Source organism: Hyla sarda, chromosome 1, assembly GCF_029499605.1.
Source record: "Hyla sarda isolate aHylSar1 chromosome 1, aHylSar1.hap1, whole genome shotgun sequence".
NCBI classification, from domain to species: Eukaryota; Metazoa; Chordata; class Amphibia; order Anura; family Hylidae; genus Hyla; species Hyla sarda.
In genome coordinates this window covers 61,267,631-61,291,795 of record NC_079189.1, presented here as the reverse complement: position 1 = coordinate 61,291,795, position 24,165 = coordinate 61,267,631, and the positions used below count along the sequence as shown (strand labels likewise).

Here is a 24,165-nt window from a genome sequence, read left to right as displayed (position 1 = left end):
ATCCCATAGACTTACATTAAGTTTGTCTCGCCTAATGTCTTTCAGCTAGTTCTAGCTATCTATCATAGTCTGAAACCCAGACTCCAACCTTTCAACACTTTTGACATGTTTCTATGAGATATCAAAAAGTTTTTTGTATTTTTTTTTAAATCAAAGTGACAGTGCCCAAGGTCTGTTTGACAAGACTGGTGCATACCAAATGTAGGGACCAAAATTGAGCCCTTATGATAGGCTTGTATGCCAGTGCATGCAGAAGAGTAATCCGGCACCAACGGCAGGTAAAAGGATCCACTTTATTGAAGCATGAATATAAAATACAAGCTGGGCACAGCATGTATTTTATCTTCATGCTTCAATAAAGTGGATCCTTTTACCTGCCGCTGATGCCAGATGACTCTTTTCTGCTTGTACTAAAGGAGGGGAGATGCTACCCCACAACCCGGGCACAACGGAGGCAGTGAGGTTTGGAGCGATCATTTACTATATAGAAAGTGTATGGCTGTGCATGTTGTATATCTAAACTTTTCAAAGACCTTAGATACTGTGCACCATAAAAGTATAGTGCAATACATTTGATGCTGGGACTATGCAAAAAAATGTGCAAATGGATAGCAACTGGCTCAGTGCTATGAACAGAGGGTGGTAAATCTATGGAATACTGCGATAGGCCGACTGTAAAAGGAGATCAGCCAAACGAGATGATACTTTAGTACATTAGCATTAAAGTGTACTGAATTATAATTTATTTTCATTTTCATCTGATGAGATTCTAATTGGTCATGACCACAGAGGCATCTACTATTAATCCCTTGCAAGCCAAAATAATTGGACAGATTTTACCTGGGAGTGAGTGTTTTTTTGCAGTAAAAAAATTAAATAAGAAGTTGTCCTCACCATTTGTCTGGTTCTGTAACAAGCGGCCTTGAAGTCTTGTAAAGAACACTGGAGATAAAAGGAGAAATTCCTTCCTTTTTTCTTCTCTTTCCTTATCTTTCTCCTCTCCCCTGCTATGAGGTGGGGTTCTGGGCTTCATTATTACGGTGTAATAACTTAACACTGTTACTGGTAATTGTATCACCATTTACTATTGTTAGGAATTTAAAAAAAATAAAAACAAGAAAATTTATGTAGATTTATGTGGCAAAAAATGTTTTAGACATTGTAATTTCTCAGAATGTTAGGCATTTTGGACATTGTACATTGAACTTTTAAAATAAGAGTAGAAATAAATAGTTTTCAATTCTGTTCTGTATAATGTTCAGGTTAAAAGGAAATGTGTCAAGGTGACAAACACTGTCCATATGTCTGATAGAGTGCTTCTCAGAAGAGAAAGACACTCTATAAGAAAGAACAGGTCATGTCAATGAGTGCTGATCTCTGTGACTGGCGTTCATTCACTGAGCCTTCACGTGGTCCGATTAATGGTGAGGCTGGGCCACACAAAATGATTGCTGGATCCTTTTTTCTTCCCTTAATTTTTTTTTTTTTTTTTTATCAACTGGTACCAGAAAGTTAAACATATTTGTAAATTAAAACAAACAACAAAAAATGTGGTCTCAAATGGCTGGAGGTGCTCAACCCCAAATGCGTTTGTGCATTTATACTGGGGGAGCAGATCCTGCCCTTGTAGTCCGTTGCTAGGGGCGATCCCCAGCATAAAAATGCATACAATGGAGGATGCCTGCAGCAGACTACAAGTGCCACAATAGAATCCTACACCAGATAAACAGTGTGGATGTGTAACAATTAGAATAATACAATACAGGAATATGGGTGCACTACTGTGGTAGATGTATACAATGACATTGGTTATCCCTCAACACTGATGTTAAAATTGAGACATTCGCCAGCATATCCTTATATGAAGGACATACCAGAGCCTGCAAACCAACGCTAAGGTTTCTCAAAATTACTTCTATTTAAAAATCTTAATCTTTCTAGTACTTATAAACTGCTGAATACTACAGAGGAAGTTCCCTTCTTTTTGAATTTCTTTTCTGTCTGACGACAGTGCTCTCTGCTGACACCTCTGTCCATTTAAGGACTGTCCAGAGCAGGAGCAAATGCCCATAGCAAACCTTCTTCTCTGGACAGTTCCTGATATGGACAGAGATGACAGCAGAGAGCATTGTGGTCAGACAGAAAAGAAATTCAAAATGAAGAGACTCTCCTCTGGAACATACAGCATCTGATAAGTACTGAAAGGATTAAAATTATTTAATAGAATTTATAAATCTGTTTAACGTTCAGGAACCAGTTGATTAAAAAAAAATAAAATTCTGCTGGAGTACCCATTTAACTCCTTCTCCACATTGGATAGAATGGCATGGCTGCCTGGTACTTCACACACTTTGCAGTACATCAATAGCAATTGTGGCATGAGCTTGCCTGCGAGGCGCCTGCAGGTTAGACTGCTCGATGGAGCACGTGACGCTCTAGTGGTTAGTATCTGCTTGGCGCGCTGAGGAGAAGAAGAGATTGATGTTTTTTTCCTCGTCTCTGTGCCCCCTTAGTGACGTCACTATTAGCCGCTCACACCATCGAGCTCTTTGCCACGAGGACGGAAGCCGGTTGAGACGCTACCGGCCGGAGCGTTCTCCCGCTACACCTGTTCTAAAGATCTCTATCCTGGAAGGTGACTGTTCCGATCTACAGACTCCAGCACTGGAGCAACCCATTAACGGGCCCACCAATGAAGGATCTATTTCATTCTTGGCTGCCATACTATTCATTCTACATTTCCAGAAAACTTATGTACATTGTCCCATTATGATGAAGCACTACAAATCTTAAGGTAGGACATAATTTCTGTTTTTTTATCTATTGTCATTTCTCCCAGCTATTTCTCAGCACGTGCTCCTATTATATTCAGATTTTATTACTCATTTTTGTACGTCATACAGGAAAACGTACTGGAGCTAATGCAGCAGGGTATAGTAGCCCACAGTCTCCACCAGCACGAGTGATATATTTGTTATATTTTAGATTTGTAAATTACTTCTATTAAAACATTTTAATCCTTCCAGTAGTTATTAGCTGCTATATAAACAGAGAAATTTGTGAATTTATTTTCCGCCTGACCACAGTGCTCTCTGCTGACACCTCTGTCCATGTCAGGAACTGTCCAGATTAGAAGCAAATCCCCATAGAAAACCTCTCCTACTCTGGACAGTTCCTGACACAGACAGAGGTGTCAGCAGAGAGCACTTCCTGTGAAACACATCAGCCAGGAGCAGTTAGGGGTGTCTGGCTTCCTGAGTTGTCCTGAGAGTGAAGCAGGTTTTCCAACAGCTTTTTCCCCCAGGAGGGTGGCAGACTCCTGGGAAGAGCCTCCTGCTATGGACCCACGGCCTTCCACCTTCCGTACTAGGCCGGCGGGGGGTGGGAGTGAGAGAGCTACGGCCGATTCCCAGGACAGGGTCAGAAGATCCAGCAGGCTCCGCAGTAATGTGGAGCCCACTCCCCCGTCCGTCGCTGGAAACCGCAAGGCATACGGTAGGAAGATTACTGTTGTGTCTTCAGGGACTGTGTCTAATGTTATGGAACCCCAGCAATGGGGGGGGGGGGGTGAAGGGACCCAGGGCGTCACTTGCCACGTTTGGATCCCGCATGCAGGCTAAGCTGGTGGAATATGAACAGCTGGGAAAGAAGCTGAAAGTGTTATGGGAGGATCTGAAGTTTGCCTGCTACCAAACAGATAATTCTGCCAAGGCTATGGGGGCTAAGTTTGGTGCTAGAGTGTGTGAGCTGAAGGCAGAGGAGCAGGAGGTGGTGAGAGCCCAAATGCTGATTGTAGAGGGTGCGGGTAGGTTTCAAAAAAATAAAAAAACAAGGACCGCTATAAAATCATGCAGACCCCTGTGAAGGAGGAAGAGGATAGCCAGGGGGAGGAAGAATGCCTGTGTGATACAGAGGAGAAGATGGTGGAAGGTGGTGAGGGAGATGGTGGCAGTGAGGGTGATGAGAGTGAGGGGGATGTGTGTGATACCCCGTGTACCCCTAAGACCTCTGTCAACCCAAGTGCAGAATATTTTAACCCTGCCCAAGTCGCCTTACCAACCACCTCAGAGGAAAGCAACAGTAGTGATGGCGGTGACAGCGGCCCAGTCGGTGGGGGGCTCCTGCGGGCCATAGTGATGCAGGAGTCACCCACCCGTCTGGAGAATTTCAGCTTTCAGCCAGGAACTGGGCCCTGAGGAGAGCAAGAAGAAGAAAAAGAACAGGAAGAAGAAAAAGGCTGAGGAGTAAGTCATGTTTGTTTTCTCCCCTATCCAGCAGTCTGGGCCACCTGAAAAGTTGGTTCAGACTGCTGGGCCCCCCACCCTGCCAGATCCCGTTTCTGCTGTGAAACAGGACCAGCTTGGGGGGTACAGTGCTGCATCCAGCATGGCCGCAGGTGCTACAGTCACGCGTCCTGCTGGTAGGGAAGAGCAGGATGGGTTAATGGTGGGTGTCTCTGGCGTTACCAGCTCTGTAGGGCACTCCCCTGAGAGGGGGGGGGGGGAAGTGTCCGGGCACCAGGACCCGTTGCTGAGCCCGTGCAGTCAGGCGCAGTGTGTGGAGTGGACGCTGTAGGGATTTCCCCTGTGAGAGAGGGGGGTCCCTGCAAGTCAATGGCAGGTGGAGGGGCAGCCTCGGGATGTGACATCTGTGGTGACATCCCGTATGGAGGAGGAATCAGCATTGCCGACAGAGATCCAGCTAAAGCACGTCCTGGCCAGCCCAGAGGTAGTGGGTAAAGCAGCGGCTGATCCCAAAAACACTGCTAATAAAACCAAAAGCAATGTCATTACAAGGTGTGTGAATGATGGGAGTAGTAGTGTTGTGGATGAGAGGGGTGTATGTGGAAGTGATGGTGGAGTGAATGGGAGGAGTGGTAATGGAGTGAATAGAAGGAGTGGTAGTGGTGCAGATGGGATGAGTGGTAGTGGAGTGAATGGGCGGGGTGGCAGTGGTGGAGATGGGAGGAGTGGTAGTGGAGTGAGTGGGAGTGGTGGTGGTGGATTGAATGGGAGGAGTGGTGGTGGTGCAGATGGGAGGAGTGGTAGTGGAGTGAATGGGCGGGGTGGTAGTGGAATGAGTGGGAGTGGTGCAGATGGGAGGAGTGATAGTGGAGTGAATGAGAGGAGTAGTAGTGGTGTGGATAATAGTGACATTTGTGGCAGTGCAGGTGGTTTAGGTGGGGCCGTAGGGACAGGGTCTGGTCCGGCTGCCCCCTCGGTCACCAGGAGTTATGCCATTGTGGCGGTTGGGGGCTCATTGGGATCTTTACCTCCTGGATCTGGAGACTGTCAGTTGCAACGGCGCCTCCTGGAGGCACTAAAGAGAGGAGAAAGAACGCGCCAGGTAGAGGGAAAGGAGATGGAACTATCTTTCTGGGTGGAGAGACATGGTCTGGGAGCATTCAGACAGAGAAATGGGGAGACCGTTTGGTCCCTCCAGACACCCGGGCAGGAGGTAGGTCGCAGGAATGTGGCCCATCTGGTCTGGAAAGGCGAAGGTGTGTGTCCCCAAAGGGGCAAGGTGGCGGAGCTTCTCTTCCAGATGGGTTTCAGGGCTAGGGACATCTTTGCCATGATCCACCCTTTCGGCTCCTCTGAGTTTGACGTCAGCTTTGTTAGGCCGGAGGGACTAGATCTCTTCTGGTCTAATTATGAGCTGGTGAAAAACGAGCCCGGATGGCGAGATTTTGCTGTAAAAGCGGTATCTTGCCAGAGTATGGTAAAGAAAGTGACTGTTTTGACCCGTAACGAGTCACTTTCTTGTTATGACATTATTACCTGGCTGGGCAGGTACAGTGAGGTGACTGACATCCCCCGGAAGAACTTTGATGAGCACAATATATGGTCTGGGGCCTGGACGTTTTCCGTCCGTCTCAGGCGTTCAGGGAACACGGTCACCCACATTCCTTCGGCCGCCTTCCTGGGACACGACAGGATTCAGATCTTCTACAAGGGGCAGCCAAAGCTGTGTCACAGGTGTGGTGACCCAAACCACTTTAGTGTCAACTGCACTCAGCATATATGCGCCCTCTGCTGTGGGGTGGGTCACCTGGCGGGCAGATTCGGTGTAACTTGTGTGGTGACTTAGGTCAGCCGGTGGCCGCCCCGACTGGGGAAAGCCTAACGGTTGCCCCGGCGGGGGAGGGGACCAGTGGAGGAGAGGGGGCACCAAAGCCAGTGAAGGAAAAACATAAGACCCCCTCTATGCGGAGGCGAGAGGAGAAGCGCAGGTTGGAGAGGGACCTTGAGAATGCCCAGGTGCCAGGGGTAGCTCGGGGTCCCACTCCAGACACTGGCTCAGAAGGAGGTCAGAATAACTCTGAGGCTTTGGGTAAGGCCAAACTGGACGAGGAGATAGGGAGACTACGTAGGGAAGAAGGTCAAGATGCTCCTTCCTCCAGCCATACCTCTGAATCCGAAACTGTGGAGGAGGGGCAGACCGTAAATGGTGGCCAGAAAAAGAAGAGGAGGAAGAAGGGTAAGAGTAAGGCGGTGCCGTCCTCCTCTTCAGTTGTAGCCTCAGACCATAGAAGGAACAACTCAGTCTCCAACCCTCTGATCGTCCTTTCGAATCAATATGAAGCCCTCGGGGATACTATCTCCCCCCTCCTCTCGAGGGTCAGGAGGCGGTGTGGCCTCCAGGAGGTGCCGAGCCTCCTTCCTCTGGGGCAGTTTCCTCAGGGGGAGAGGTAACCAGGTGCCAAAGGTAAATATCCTGGGATGGATATGTCCCAGAGTTTAAAAAGAAGTAAAGGGTCTTCCTCTGATTCAGATGGGGGTGGAGGGAAGGAGAGGAAGAAGGTTTAAGGGGTGAGGTCATATAACTCAATCACCCAGGATGGCGGCACTCACCCCGCTGACGCTGGCATCTATTAACTGTGCCAGCATAAAGTTGGATACGGCTAGATTTGCAGCCTTAGCTTTTCTTGGCTGTGTTGAAGCCGACATTTTCTTTTTACAAGAAACCAGGTTGTCAGATCTTGCCTCTCTGGTAAAAGCCAGGAGAGTGGAGGCACGGTCCCTCCCACTGGTCTCTTGCGGCTGAGCCGTATAGTGGGGTGGCGGTCCTTTTTTCCGTTCCTGTTGAATGCAGACAGGTTATTGAGCTAGAAATGGGGAGGTGCCTGATCATTGATGTCTTCATGAAGGGACAAGAGCTCCGGCTCAATAACATATATGCCCCGCAAACTAAGCGGGGCCGTAAAGATCTCTTTTTGAGGATTAAGCCCTTTCTTTTTACGAGTCAGCAGGTGATCTTTGGAGGGGACTTCAATAATGTCACGAGGTCCCAGGATAGGAGAGGCTCCAATGGTCCACTGACTTGCGATAGTGTGGCACTGATTAGCATAACTAGAGAAGCTCGCCTAGAGGACACCCACATCTGGAGCCCCTCGGGCCACGCGGGTTTCACCTATCATCAAGGTAGCCGCAGGTCTAGAATAGATATGCTTTATTTAAAGGAGGAAGCCATCTCTTCCGCAGTGTCCATGGTTGAGGTGGAGTTCTCTGATCACTGTATGATTTTGTTTTCCCTGAATGTTTCAGAGACCCCCCGGATGGGTAAAGGTTACTGGAAGCTGAATTTGTCCCTCCTGGAGGAAGCGGAGGTAAGACAGACAGTCCTTTGAGAATTTTCTTCAGAGTCAGGTACCTTTACTGGATCTTTGTAGTAATAAGCTGGAATGGTGGGAGATATTCAAGAAGCGGGTTGCGGGGTTCTTCCGCCAGCTCTCGAGCCTATGGGTCCCTGAACAGGTATCGCTTGTATCAGGGTCTGAGGAGGAAACTAGAGCTTCTCGTCTCAACTGGAGGTAGCAGAGAGGATATCTCCAGAGTGAAATCCTTGCTGATGAGGTGTCAGTACGATAGGCACGCATCTTTGGTTTTTGAGAGGGATTTCGGGAAGTACCGCTCGCCCGACCCTTACAGAAACTGTAAGATGTCAGTGAGTAGTAAAGTCATTTCAATCGGCTGGTGAAGTTGGCACCCTGGCTCCTTTCGGGGGCTCAGCACTGCTCTGTTCCAGGCCGAAGCCCCTTAAGTGCTGTCAGTGTCAGGGAGGCAGTGGAGCGGAGTAGTGCGGGTTTCTGGAAAGGGTACTTGCTGTCGTTGGATCAGGCCAAAGAATTTGATCGGGTGAACCACGAGTACCTCTGGTCTGTCCTCCTGAGATATGGATTACCAAGTACTTTTGTTAATTGGCTTAAGATCTTGTATGAAGGGGCAAAGAGTTTCCCTCTGGTGAACGGGTGGTCTGGCCGCCCTTTTGAGGTGGTATCCGGAGTCCGTCAGGGTTGTCCTTTGAGCCCGCTTTTATACGTGTTTTCGATTGATCCCTTCGTCCGAAGGGTAGATTGTGGCCCGTTGGCGGGAGTCAGGTGGAGCTGGATGTCGCCCAGAGAGTGGTGGCATATGCTGATGATGTCACCATTTTCGTGTCCTCAAGAGCGGAGGTCGATGTGGTGATGTCGGAAGTGGACTGCTGCTCGGAGGCATCCGGGTCTAAGATCAACCGGGATAAGTGTGAGAGTCTCTGGCTGGGAGGGGGAGATCCCACGCTTGATCTCCCGGACACCCTTCCAGGGCCCCAAGAGTCAGCAAAAGTTTTAGGCATCACTTTCGGCCAGGATGATTATCCCACCAAAAACTGGGATGGTAAGCTCCGGGATGCCACTCAGAGGGTGGACCAGTGGAAGGGTTGGTCTATGACCCTCTGGGAAAGGGTACACCTGATCAAATCGTACCTGCTCCCCTTGTTTACCTATATGGGCAGTGTATGTATCTTGCCAGAGGCTTACTACACTAGGATCTACAGCCTGTTTTTCCAACCGGGATCGCCGAACAGTGTGTAGTCTACCTGGCGCTCGAGTTCGGCACATCGCGGATCGGGTTGACAGGTTGCTGGGCGGAGAGGACCCAGCAGTCATGGTACATATTGGCACCAATGAGAAAGAAAGAGGTAGGTGGAGTGTCCTTAAAAATTATTTCAGAAACTTAGGCCGCAAGCTTAAGGCAAGGACCTCCAAGGTAGTATTTTCTGAAATACTTCCAGTACCATGAGCCACACCAGAGAGGCAACAGGAGATTAGGGAGGTAAACAAGTGGCTCAGAAGCTGGTGTAGGAAGGAGGGGTTTGGGTGCATGGAGAACTGGGCCGACTTCCCTGTCGGTTACCGGCTCTACCGTAGGGATGGGCTGCACCTCAATGGGGAGGGTGCAGCTGTGCTTGGGGAGAAGATGGCTAGAAGGGTGGAGGAGTGTTTAAACTAGGGACTTGGGGGGAGGGAACCTACAGCAAAGAGGGGAAAGATAGTGTAGATAGAGAGGTGGGAATTATTAATGTACCTGGGGGTGGAGCGGAGGGAGGGGTTAGAATAGATAATAGGAATAGGCTTCATAGGAAAATAAAACATATACCCTTGAATCCCATTAACCCCAATAACATAAAGGATGGAAATGTAAAGTGTATGCTCACAAATGCCAGAAGCCTAGTAAATAAAATGGGGGAGTTGGAGGCCTTGATACTGGAGGAACATATTGATATAGTTGGGGTCACTGAGACATGGCTGGACGACTCGCATGACTGGGCTGTCAATCTGCAGGGGTTTACATTTTTTCGCAAGGATAAAATGAACAGGAAAGGTGGTGGAGTCTGTCTGTATGTTAGAAGTGGTATGAAAGTCAGTGTGAACGATGCCATGGTGTGTGATGATTCTGAGGATGTGGAATCACTGTGGGTAGAATTACAAAAGGAGGGTACTACTGAAAAAATAATTTTTGGTGTAATCTACAGACCCCCTAATATCACTGAGGAAATTAAAGGTCGGCTGTATAAACAAATAGAGGGGGCTGCCCGGGCCGGTACAGTGGTAATAATGGGAGATTTTAACTATCCAGACATAGATTGGGGTCGGGGGTTGGCTAAAACTTCAAAGGGGAGACAATTCTTAAATTTATTGCAGGATAATTTTATGGGCCAGTTTGTGGAGGACCCAACAAGAAGTGATGCCTTGTTGGATCTGATCATTTCCAACAACGCAGAGCTGGTTGGTAATGTAACTGTGCGGGAAAACCTTGGTAATAGCGACCACAATATAGTTACTTTTCACTTAAAATGTAGAAAACAAAGACAGATGGGGAAAGCAAAAACATATAACTTTAAAAAGGCTAATTTCCCTGGGCTGAGAGCTGCACTACAGGACATAGACTGGGGGGAGGTGTTCTCAAATACTGATACAGAAGGGAAATGGGACATCTTTAAATCAACTCTAAATAACTATACAGCTAAATATATACCAAAGGGGAACAAATATAAACGATTAAAACTAAATCCTACATGGCTGACAAATTATGTTAAAAGAGCAATAAACAACAAAAAAATAGACTTAAAAAAATACAAATCTGAGGGGTCAGCTATAACATTTAAACAGTACAAAGAGCTTAATAAAATCTGTAAAAATTTTATAAAAACAGCAAAAATTCTAAATGAGAGACAGGTGGCCCAAGAAAGCAAAACTAATCCTAAATATTTTTTTAGATATATAAATGCAAAAAAACCAAGGACAGAGCATGTAGGACCCCTTAATAATAATGGGGAGGTTGTCACGGGCAATCAAGAGAAGGCGGAGCTACTGAATGGGTTCTTTAGTGCTGTATATACTAGGGAAGAAGGAGGAGCTGACATTGGACACGTCAGTGCTGGTAACACATCATGTAATGTACTGAACTGTTAAGTAATGTAAATGTAAGCAAATCTCCAGGACCAGATGGATTACACCCTAGAGTTCTTAGAGAGGTAAGTTCAGTAATATCTGTACCCTTGTTCATGATATTTAGAGATTCTCTGGTGTCTGGTATTGTGCCAAGGGACTGGCGCAAGGCAAATGTGGTACCAATCTTCAAGAAGGGCTCTAGGTCTTCCCCAGGAAATTATAGACCGGTAAGTTTAATGTGCATTGTGGGTAAATTGTTTGAAGGACTTATAAGGGACTACATACAGGAATACATAGGGGATAATTGTATTAGAAGTGATAGCCAGCATGGGTTTACTAAGAATAGAAGTTGTCAAACCAATCTAATTTGCTTTTATGAAGAGGTGAGTAGAAGCCTTGACAGAGGAATGGCTGTGGATATAGGGGGAGATTTATCAAAACCTGTGCAGAGGAAAAGTTGCCTAGTTGCCCATAGCAACCAGATTCCTTCTTATATTTTTTTACAAGGCCTCTGCAAAATGAAAAAAGCAATCTGATTGGTTGCTATGGGCAACTTTTCCTCTGCACAGGTTTTGATAAATCTCCCCAATAGTGTTTCTGGATTTTGCTAAAGCGTTTGATACTGTCCCTCATTGTCGTCTGACAGGTAAGTTAAGGTCTTTGGGCTTGGAAACTTTAATTTGTAACTGGATTGAACACTGGTTCATGGATCGTACCCAGAGAGTGGTGGTCAATGATTCGTACTCTGATTGGTCCCCAGTTGTTAGTGGTGTGCCCCAAGGTTCAGTACTGGGCCCGCTGTTGTTTAATTTATTTATCAATGATATAGAGGATGGTATTAACAGCTCTGTTTCTATTTTTGCAGATGACACCAAGCTTTGTAGCACGGTACAGTCTATAGAGGATGTGCATAAGTTACAAGATGACTTGGATAGACTAAGTGTCTGGGCATCCACTTGGCAAATGAGGTTCAATGTGGATAAATGTAAAGTTATGCATCTGGGTACTAATAACCTGCATGCATCGTATGTCTTAGGGGGGGGGGGTGTTAAACTGGCAGAGTCACAGGTAGAGAAGGACCTGGGCGTACTTGTAGATCATAGACTACAGAATAGCATGCAATGTCAGGCTGCTGCTTCCAAGGCCAGCAGGATATTGTCATGTATCAAAAGAGGCATGGACTCGAGGAACAGGGACATAATACTCCCCCTTTATAAAGCATTGGTACGGCCTCACCTGGAATATGCTGTTCAGTTTTGGTCACCAGTCCATAAAAGGGACACTGTGTTGCTGGAAAGGGTGCCGAGATGCGCAACTAAACTAATATGGGGCATGGAACATCTTAGCTATGAGGAGCGATTAAAGGAGTTACAAATTGTTTAGTCTTGAGAAGAGACGTTTAAGGGGGGATATGATAAACGTATATAAATATATTAATGGCCCATACAAAACATATGGAGAAAAACAGTTCCAGGTTAAGCCCCCTCAAAGGACAAGGGGGCACTCTCTCCATTTGGAGAAGAAAAGGTTTAGTCTCAAGGGGCGACACGCCTTCTTTACCATAAGAACTGTGAATTTATGGAACAGTCTACCTCAGGAACTAGTCACAGCAGGAACGATTAATACATTTAAATCAGGGTTAGATACATTCCTAGAACAAAATAACATTAATGCTTATGCAGAAATATAAAATCCCATCCCTTCCCCCAATATCCCACCACACCCCTACCCTTCAATTCCCTGGTTGAACTTGATGGACGTATGTCTTTTTTCGACCGTACTAACTATGTAACTGTTATGGGGGAACAGGATGAACCTAGTCAAGAGGGAGGTTACGTACCATACGAGGAGACTAGGGGGTTTATCTATGGTAAACCCTGTGGTGTTCTTAACAAACACCTTCTTGAAAGCTAACATCTCAAACCTCTGGTCAGAGAGGGCTCCTCTGTGGGTAATCTCCTGCAGGGAATGGTTTCGGCCTTTCTTCCAGGAATGGGAGACAGGAGGGCGAGTGAAGGACCTCCGTATGCCACACGGATATCTGCCGGCTTATGCTACCCCGACTCTGAAGGCGATACGTCGGTGGGGTCTGGGAGTGTGGGAGATCAGGACCCAGTCAAGGCAGTTCCTTGACAAATGGGTTCTGTTGACCCACTTCCAGAAGCCTCTGGCGCTTACATTGTGAATGTAATGTGCGGTTGAGTTTTTACCAAGTCTGGTTGTTTTTAGTAAAGCTATTTTTATGTTTATGTAAAGAATGCGTGGGTATGTGTGTGTGAGATAGAATTTTTGATAATTTATACGTAGGTAATTTATATGTAGGTATAATGTTATGTGTTTTGTTTGTTTAGTTAAGTTGGGCTGGCCAGTTAGGCAGGTTTTGTTGTGTTGTGTTTTGTTATTGCTAGTTAAGCTTGTTTTTCTGTTTTGTTAAGTTTCATATATTTACTAGCTGAGTACCCGGCGTTGCCCGGTTTTTCCTTCCTCACCCTTGTTGGGGAGGAAAATCAACAAAAGGAGGAAGCTTTTGACTTCAAATCCCATCCCCATATATTGTTGTCATATCCCAACCCCCTATCCCGTCCTCCCATCTTGACCTACTATCTCCACCTCCTATCCCGACCATCCCCTCCTCCTATGCCGACCTCCTTTCCCACCCCGTCCTCCTATCCAGTCCTCCTATCTCCACCTCCCATCCCGTCCTCCCATCCCGACCTCCCATCCCGTCCTCCCATCCCATCCTCCCATCCCATCCCATCCTCCCATCCCGTCCTCATATCCTGACCTGTAATATGTGTACCAGGTATTGAAATATCTCCAGCCGTATAGAAGTTATGTGAGAACATACATTTCCCATTGATTTGCATGGGACTTTAAACAAAAACCCTGACCCTCACAAATAAGGGTAATTAAGGGTTAAATTAACTATCCTATATTTTAAGTGGACATATAAGTAACATGTAAAGTATTATCGAAATATCTCCAGCCGTTTGGAAGTTATGCAGTAACATATTTTCCATAGACTTGCATGGGACTTTAAACATAAACCCCGCCCCTGGCAAATGGGGGTGAGTAAGGGTTAAATCACCTATCCTATGTTTGTTGTTGACATATAAGTAACATGTGTGCTAAGTTTCATTTTAATATCTTTAGCCGTTTGGAAGTTTTTGTGGAACATACACACACACACACACACACGTTGAGTTTTATATATATAGATAATAAAAAGTGTCAGCAGAGAGCACTGTTGTCAGGCTGATAAGAACTTCACAAATTTATCTGTAGTATACAGCAGCTGATAAGTACTAGAAGGGTTAAGATTTTTAAATAGAAGTAATTTACAAATCTGTTTAACTTTCTGGCACCAGTTGATTTGAAATTTTTTTTTTCACCAGAGTTCCCCTCTAAGACTCCTGCATTACTAGACAATGTATACAAGAAAATTCTCTTTACTAGGAGTGCCATGAGCCTAAACTCCTGTAATCAGATCACTGCTGATTCTCAAAGGGTTGTCTTTGATTAAATATCTCTAAAGACCCATTTAGATGGTGCGACTTGCAAAAGTAAGTGAGCACAGATCCCTGTGATCAGCACATGTTCACAGAACCTTCTCAAGGCTAGATCAGCTGGGTGGCACACATGATTGCTGGTTTGTGCAGTTCTTTAAAATCATTATTATCAGCCATTCATCACGTTTACATAGGGCTATGTGAGTCTGGTAAGGATGATTTTATCAGCCATACATTTGCTTATATGTTGGCTGATTGTTGGCCCTTTTACATAGGCCGACAATGTGGAATGAGTGTTCCTAGGAATGCTTGTTCACCCAATAATAGGCACATGCAAAAAGGGCCTTTAGAGGGCGTTGTTGCTCAAAGTGTTTATCACACACAGCTGTACAATAAATCCCCATGAAGTTCGTAAACGTACACAATATGCGCATTTAACATGTTTATTGTAAAAGGTAAAAATATAGCAGCAATTACAAAAAATAATAACACAACAAGGGTTGTTTTTTTCACTTTTATTTTACAAAGTAATATTTTTCATGAAAAAATACCTATTAAACATGACTTTTCAAAACCATTAACCATCATATAAACAAATCAAAAGAAAAAAAAAAGTCTATAGAATTTAAAGAAACATTTATTTAGCTGAATACAATGAGCCAAAAACTGGCCTCAAAAGGGGTACTCCAGTGGAAAAAAATGTCAAATCATCTGGTGCCAGAAAGTTAACAGATTTGTAAATCACTTCTAATAAAAAAAAATCTTAATCCTTCCAGTATTTATCAGATGTATGCTCCAGAGGAAGTTGTGAAGTTCTTTCCAGTCTGACCAGAGTGCTCTCTGCTGACACCTCTGTCCATGTCAGGATTGGATAAAGATTTTTTAACTGAAGTAATTTACAAATCTGTTTAACTTTCTAGCACAAGTGGATTTGAACATTTTTCTTTCCACCGGAATACCTCTTTAATGCTGTCCGTAACCAAAACTTTTTTTTTGGTTCAACTTTTTTTGCTATAAGCAATGAAACCAGTTTTTATGTTAACTTTGAGACATATGGCCCAATACCTCTCTACAATACAAAAACTTGTTCATCTTAGTATCAATGTAATAAAACCAAGAATGAATAAAACCATTTGAACGTTCAATTTGAACAAGTAAAACAAAACTCTAAAAAAAAGGGGGATTTTCCCAATTTGCCAAAAAGTTTTGTATTTTTCAATGTCACATTAACAGAAGTAACTTTAGGATCCCCCAACTTCACAATCTGGGCTCTGAGCAGCACCTTTAACTTTAATACATTTCTAGAAGAATTTTATATAAAACTAATGAAAATATTAGGAAGCAAAAAGTTTATATTACCAATCATCTAGTAATATCAGTACAAAATGAAGATAATAAATTTGACTAAACGCTATACGTTACAGAATTTCTCAAATCTAAGGTCTAAAAAATAAGAATAAGAATAGATTTAACAGCTCACCGTGTAGAACCTTACATTGCAATAACCTGTGGATAAAGAGAACCTTCTGCGAGTAAATTCAGGTTAAATGGTAACAGAGTTATTGATGTCATCAAACCATTTCATGAGGAATAACAGAGGAACAGTAGAACACAATGTTCCTGAAAAAGAATTTTCTAGAATTATTTCATATGAAATATAAATATTTACAAAAAAAGAAATATTCCTGAAGGCATCACAGGTCCTCTTTCAATTGTGTTGGTAAGTATTAGTATTATACAACTGGCATTTACAAGGATTCTCGTGTATCTATCACATGTGCATTCAGCTTGTGGAACCATGTTGTACTACTCTCTTCATACTGACCTTATGTGCCTGACCACTGTATTCAGGATCAGTGTAATATAGAATCCTAATATGGTTAAAGAGGTACTCCACTGGCCAGCATTCAGAACATTTAGTTCCGAATGCTGAGCGTGCACTGCAGGGTCGGACATGCCCCCTCGTGACATCAGGCCACGTCAGGCCCCTCAATGCAAGTCTATGGGAGGTGTAATGGCTCCCATAGACTAGCATTGAGGGGCGTAGCCTGATGTAACGAGGGGGCATGACCTACCCCCACAGCGCGCACACAGCGTTCGGAACTAAATGTTCCAAACGCTGGCCAGTGGAGCACCCCTTTAAGTTCATGAAGAATTTCTTGATGAAAAACACTGTTGCAGTATACAGTCTGGTGATCTAAGTGCTAGAATATGTTTGCCATTCACTGAAATAATAATATAGACAATGCATTAGCTTCTATGACCCCCAATAACCATCTATACTAAATAATGTCAGCATTGGGATTTATAAACCCAACCTCTGAGCAATATTCTGAGCAATATGCTTTTTAAGGATGTAATAGTTATACGGGAGTATTACTAGGAGATTCTAATATTAGAAAAATACTGATTGAAAATTAATTTAAGGGTTATAGAACACTACCATATATGACGTTTGGGCCTCATTCAAATAATACAAAGCACTATTTGGAACTGAACTGCAACACCAAATACTGCCCATGGGTATAAAAAGCATTGGCGGTGGAAATTGTTTTTTTTTTTAAATCTTTTTACCCTTAACACCTTTATGGTAAAGAAAGAGTTTAAGGAATATACATATCATAGAGCAAACCAGCATCATGATGTTACATTGTTTGGTAGTGCCCATTTTAATGTGCCCCTATAAAATTGGCCATTTTTCAATGGTGTATAAAAAGTTATCTAGCTGTGCATGAAATCATTCACCCAGAGCCACCTTGGTGGTGGAGGTATGGTGAAGAGTTATGGTGTCCTGGCTGTTAGCATGCCCATTCTGCCTTTATTGACATCCTGTCTGCCAAGCAGGAGAGGATAGGGCTGTGGCTGAGGTTAAGAAGGTTTACTTGAACTATAAATTCATGGCACTTGGTTTACTCAAAAAATCTACAGTTCCCTTTAAAAGATGACGTTTCAATTTAAGTAATTTTAGCCACAAAATATAAAATAGTGTTAAAAGGTTTTTTGGAGCGGGTAAAGTAATTGATGGCCCATCCACAGGATAGGCCATCAATCTGTGATCGGCACAGCTGTGGCACCAGCACAACACAGTGAATGGAGCCTAGAAGCAGTTGGCTGTTTACTGGGTAGTGGTGACGGAGGTTAACTGCAGATTAGCTACTGTTCACCTGAACGGGAGCCAAGCTGCAGAAACCAGAACCAGCCTCAATGAACAGAGCCAAATTCTTTCGGCCCTGTTAACAGTGCTGCAGCTGTGCCGATCAGCAATTAAAGGCTTATCCTGTGGGCCACTCACTCACTTCAGCCCAGAAACCCCCTAAACACATCAGTAGGAATGCACAGTGGAGAGAGCAGGTAATGCATGCACCTTTCCAGCCCGATGCACCCAAACTTGAGTCCGGGATCCTCCGAGACCACCTATCCACGGTAGCACCACCGGTGCTTGCTTGAAATAGGTTAGTCTAACAGATATCTAATAGATAAGAAATTAGCAGGCAGCACTCCAGGCGATTGTGCAAATAAAACCGCTTCTTTATTGCTTAGTAGCAGGTCACAGCAGAGAGAAACACACCAACTGTTTCACGTTAACCAGAACGCTTTCTCAAGGCCTTGAGAAAGCATTCTGGTTAACGTGAAACTGTTGGTGTGTTTCTGTCTGCTGTGACCTGCTACTAAGCAATAAAGAAGCGGTTTTATATGCACAATCGCCTGGAGTGACGCCTGCCAATTTCTTATCTATTGGAACATCAGTAGGAATACTGTCATTTCATGGATAAAATAGTGCATACTGGCCACCAAATAGTTCTTTTTTCCCAGCTGCATCGACTTACACAGGAATCAGGTGAATCCAAATTACCAAACAACAAGTGATCATGCATAAAACAAATAGCTGTACAACTGAAAAATTTTAATCTGATCACAACTTTATTAAATACCAAAAAACACAAAAACAGAATATATAGAAATGGTCCTTTCATAGTAGCCACATGGTCAGACAGACATGACTAATGTAAACCAAGACATAAGACATGTGCAAAAAGTACTAGCACTATCTGGTGCACTTAAGTTCATGTCAGGACTTGTTTATTATGCAGGGAAGAATAACTTTGTGCATGGGATTCACCTAGTGGGTGGGGGTCCTAAACTGAGCCGGGCCAGGTATTTTTAGTACAGTTTTAAAGGTTTATATTATTTATGTGATTTCATGTCTGACTATGTAGCTCCCATGAAAGCAGCATATATATATATATTTTGGGATCAGAAAGTTGTGACCTGATTTGGAATTTTTCGTTTGTACAGCATTGTTAATGCACGATCACTTTTCTTGATGGGCAGCTTTCATTTATAATACTGAATGATTCACTGGGAGAACAAATATTTTTATTCACTTCAATTTCCAATTGACTGTAGTTTAATTCTTGTGATTTTATTAAATAGCAGAAGCCATCTATAAATCATAACCTTATTTATGACTTTATTTAATACATAACTATGGCAAAAAGAACAAAAAAGAAAGAAATAATGTTGCTCCTTTTTTTTGGGTAATAAATGTATTATTACCCAAAAGACTTTTTTTGATCAAACTTTTTAAGCATTATATGCATAAAAATTATAGGGTAAGTAAATGAAATATTCAGTCAAAAAACTATAAAAAAACACATAAAATAGTGTCAATAATAATCCTGCAAGTATAACTATATCATTTGAAGACAATGCTATGCCCAATTCAAATGGTATAGTGGGTAATGATACACATGAGAGTCCACCTTTGTAGTGTCCATGCTGTCTAGTTATGTTTTGAGCACTACAAATGTTACATGTGAAGTGCAAGCCAATGTCAAACACAAACTAAAAACTTCAAAAAATATATAAATGCATGAACATGACACCTCTACAATATCAAAATACAGCTTTATTTATTAAAATACATCAGATATGTATCAGACGATACAGACAAGTGAATACATTTTTTTTTAAAGGGCAAAAAAAAAAAATTTATAACATGACCTACACGTAGGTTTTCAGTTTGTAAAACTACAAAGTATGAATTTACTGGAGCAATATTATTCCTCTACCTTTTTGCCTACTCATATGGAATTAAGCCAAGATTACAGTTGTGTATGTGATGGGAAAACCATCACAACTTTATTCTCCTGTATCCCATGCCTACAAGTAATGGTAAGGCTCAAAAAGTTGTTGATTTAAAAGGGGTATTCCGGGATCTAAGCTTTTATCCCCTATGCAGAGGATAGGGGATACCATGTCTGATCGCGGGGGACCCACCGCTGTGCTGCAGGGAGAGATAGTGGGGGGTCCCAGCTGCGGGCCCCCCACAATCAGACATTGTATCCTCTATTCTCTAGATAGGGGATAAAAGGTTAGATCCCGGAACACCCCTTTAAGTAAAGTGAAAAATTATAGTGTTCGAATGGGTTTACTAAGCATAAAAAATATGCACTATTTTTTATTTACGCTTGCACTTTCAGCTGTATATATATATATATATTTTTCCGGCTGTTTTTTTAACCGATTACAGCAAAAAACAAGGGGGGGGGGGGGGGGGAGAGCTAAAATGCAACTGTAAATTTAAAAAAGTGCACTTTTTTTTTTAAACACTACATGAATGCAGCTTTAGAATCAGCCTCCATTCAAAATAGCACATGTAGACCCAATATAATAAACATTAAATATTTTTATTGAACATCTAAGAAAAAGAAAAGATTTAGAGAGACAAACCATTGTTTTAATAGTAAATTCTTCTAAAATGAACAAAAATAATAATGTTAACAAAAAGGTATTATCTTTGCGGACCAATAGTTAACACCTTCTAGTTAAATCATACTTTTTTTTTGAACATCTTCTTGGATAAAGTTACTCTTGTGATCTTGCCCCTAAAAACTCGGATTGCTTTCATAATATGAGATGTTTCAATTGACTCTACATCAGGGTGGTTTAATACAACTACAGGTTGATTGTAGCATGGGGTGTGTGTCACCTGATCCACCTTAACAGGATGCAGTCTGAGAGTTTTTAGGTTTGGTTGGGATTTGTTTTTCAAAGCAGGAGCCACAAGTCTTTTAACCTTCACTTTGGCACTCGACTTTCGTGTTTTCACTGGAACCTGTAGTTGTTCTGTAACTTTATCTACCAGAGAAGTCTGGTTATTAGTACTTTGCATTGTGCATGAAAGCGGCTGCATGACTATTCTTTTGTCACAAGATAAAAAGAGGACCTGGGGCTTACTAAAGCGGTCTGTCTCTATTTTACCGAGACGGTCAGATATACGCCCACCCTTCCTGATCTTCTGAGAAACAAATGGCTGGCTTTCAGCTTTCTTGACATCTGTTAGTATCAATGCTGTAGACAGCTGTATTTCAGAATCAGTGTTTTGTTTAACATTCTCTCTCTCAATTTCGGGCGCTTCTTTGTTACTTTCCGAAACAGTGTTTTTTATTTCATCCTGAGATTTTTCAATGTCCATCTCTGAGTTTAATTCATTGCCATATACAGTAGTTTTTACAGTAGTTTTTTCTTGACTTGCAGGTTGGTTAGAAGAGGGCTGTGTAACATCAACACTATCATGGGATGAACTGGTGTTTGGACTGCTGAATGGACATTCCCACTGAATACCTTCAATAGAGTTTTGTGAGTCAGAACTTAAAGAAAACACAGCAGAAATTATTGGTCCCCCAGTAAACTCCTCAAGATCATCTAACACGTCATTAGCTACAGTACTGATAGGATCCACAACTTCAGTAGTAGTATCTATTGGAGTGGCCACCTCTTTGGGGAGATCTTCTTGGGTCCCACAAACAGTATCTGGTGGGTACAGTATATTCTCTTGGCAGTTATCACGTAACAATGTACACTCTTGTACTGAAGGTAGCTCTGGGGTTTCGATCATATTCTTAGGTGGCATGACAAGTCCTGAAGGTTTCTGTTCATAAATATTTTCACTAGTAACAGGCTGGGTTGGCAGACTCGCCTCAACCAAATTTAAACACTTTAAAACCAAATGACATGCACTGTTGACCGGTTTCACTTCCACAACCTGAGCAATACAATTGGGGGGCACTTTAAAAGATGTTGGTGCCACCACAGTTAATGGTATCCATGGATACAGCTGTTGATCTGCTGGTGAGATTACTTCTACTTCTACATTACCTTCAACATTATTTCCATTGGGAAAAATATTGCTACTCGTGCTAAGACTGTCACCTTCTGTTAAGTCTATTATCTCTTCAGTTAATGTTGTAGAGCTGTTCTGTAAGATGTTCTGGACATTGGGTCCTATCACCTGGGTTTGCATTATGTTAACTGAAGCTTTCTTGGACTCATTTTCAATGGTGCTCACAGAACAGTGGATCTTGCCGTCACCATGAATTCTTCTGATATGTTTGACAATGTAATCATTTCTTATGGCCCCATATCCGCAGTAACCACAAGTATAGGGAAACTTCCCAGTATGTGACACCAAGTGTCGCTGAAACTCTGTTTTAGTGTAAGACATGAAGTCACAATGTGAACATGTATATTTAATGTCATTGTGAAGGGACACATGGTTTCTGTACTTGTTGAGGTCCTTAGTGGAAAATCTGCATTTTTCACAGTTGAACTTTTCTAACATTTGTTTTTGCAGCATACTATTCATCATGATTCCTGTTCCAAGGTTTCTTGCTTGTTCACATAAAGATGACGTTTGTGTTACATACTTACTGTTCTCAAGGACAGGTTTATGGATAAATGATGGTATACCAGTGGATGAATACATTTGCGTATTAAAAAGTGTTGCCGACATCTACTTGTGGAATTTATTTATTGATGGTTTCCAAGCTTCAAAATCATGGATTCAATGAGGCCTAAGAAAGTTCAGATTTCATAGAACAAGGAACTATTGATGGTGGCAATTTAAATTTTTTGCTTACATCGCATTCGTGTTCTTCAGAGACCTAAAACATATAAATGAAAATAATTCAAAGTCAATTAACTGGATATATATTTCACAACATAAAAGCACACTGAATCTTCATGGATTTTACCAAGAATGCAAATGATAGACTATGTTTTTGACGGGCCAATAATTTGTCCACTGACCCTCTGGGACTCCCAATGGTCAGCAGAGTGAAGAGACAGTGGGGCTTTCGAAACAAAGCCGAATAGACCTAAGCTGCCATGCCAGACATGGTTGTATGTATAGATAAATTGCAGTGCACAGAAAACATTAAAGCGTACCTGTCAGATCAAAAAAAAAAAAAAAAATATATATATATTATATATATATATATAAATAAAAGGGAGGTGAGAGCCCTCTGTTTAACTTTCTGGCACCAGTTGATATAAAAAAATGTATAAATTAAAAAATACCACCAGAGAACCCCCTTTAAAGGACACAGCCTTATGTGTTATTTTACTCAGTAATTAATCCTGATCAAGTACATTTTTATGTGTCTAGGACCTATATATCCCTAACAAATAGCATTTAAATGTTGCTCACTTGCTTTTTGTTCTTGCCTTATGGAGGGGGAGTGTATGTCTCTCTCCCTCACTGTGATTACTCATATGCTCTGAGTCTGGGAGCAGCCTGGCTATCTGCAAATCATTGCACAGTTGTTTTTATTCATACAGTTTCTATCTGTTCCTAGTAAAGCTGTCACTATGTGTGTCATTCAGCTTTCACAGACTCCTGAATGTCTGATCAGCTTCTTTGTCATTCGGGAGTCAGAGAAAGCTTTGGCTGTTCACGCATGCTGGGAGTTCTGTTTTGCATTGCAACAACTGGAGCTTTAGTGTTTGTAAAGCACCGTGTTAGAGCAGTGTTGCCTTTAGCTGTTGCAAAACTACAACTCCCAGCATGCCCACACATCATTTGTCTGTAGTTTTGCAAGAGCTGGAGCCACCCAACTGGAGAATACATAGCTCTAAAACAGAGTTTTACAAATATTGTACCACCAGCTGTTACAAAACTACAACTCCCATCATGGGAGTTGTACTGTAGTTTAGGAACAGTTTAAGGCTGTAGTGGTGTAATAGTGATCTCCTATACAGGATACCAACACACTTTATGGCCTGTATCCAGTATGCTGCAAAATACAGAGTAGTCTGTCATCTTATCAGTAGTACTAGAAAATATAAAATGTTTTTCATAATGACAGTGCCTCTTTAAAGTAGCGGCATTTCTCCAGCAAGCGTCTTGGCTGGTCTGTTGTGCTGATCATGGGGGTTCCTGGGGTCAGACTAAACTGATCACACAGTGATGTTTTATCTTAAGTATAGGCTATCAAATGGTATTCCTGGTAAATAAATACAGTTCATTACATTTCATACACTTATGGAAAACAATTTATTTTTCTAAAAAAAAAAAAGAAAAAAATTATATATATTAATAATAAATTATTATTAATATAGGAATTAGTCAAGGCATTAGTAAATTGAGAAGAAACTACAAGATAAAAATCTCCTAAATTCTTCTTGTCTACCTATCTTAACTTGGTGTCTTAAAGGGGTACTCTGGTGGCAAACTTTTTTTAATCAACTGGTGCCAGAAAGTTAAACAGATTTGTAAATTACTTCTTTTAAAAAAATCTTTACCCTTTGGCTAGGTTCACACTTCGGAATTCGTGAATGGAAAATCCACCTGAAGAATGGCATTGCTCATTCTTCAGGTGGAAATACTCGCAGAACACATTGCAGTCTATTGGAGACTGCAGTGTCCGCGTGGTCCTAGCGCCGACTTATTCAGTCGGCACTGGCAGCACTCGATCTCCGGGCAGAGATTCTGCAGTTTGAACCTAGCCTTCCAGTACTTTTTGCAGCTGTATGCTAAGGAGGAAATTGTTTTAGAATTTTTTTTGGTCTCGTCTACAGTGCTCTCTACTGACATCTCTGTCCGTGTCAGGAACTGTCCAGAGCAGCATAGGTTTGCAATGGGGATTTTCTCCTGCTCTG

The 24,165-nt window shown here is 42.6% G+C and overlaps 1 protein-coding gene across 9 annotated transcripts in view; it reads right to left on the bottom strand.

Moving 5' to 3' along the window:
- Window positions 1–17,912: 17,912 nt before the first annotated feature.
- Window positions 17,913–24,165, bottom strand: part of ZNF518B (zinc finger protein 518B) — a 70,327-nt gene continuing 64,074 nt past the window's right edge. For all 9 annotated transcript variants that reach the window (XM_056555150.1, XM_056555154.1, XM_056555155.1 and 6 more), the window contains one exon: window positions 17,913–22,169. In XM_056555150.1, coding sequence (XP_056411125.1) covers window positions 20,057–22,018 — 1,962 coding nt within the window. In that variant the 5' untranslated portion in view covers window positions 22,019–22,169 and the 3' untranslated portion in view covers window positions 17,913–20,056. The remainder of the gene's footprint in view (window positions 22,170–24,165) is intronic.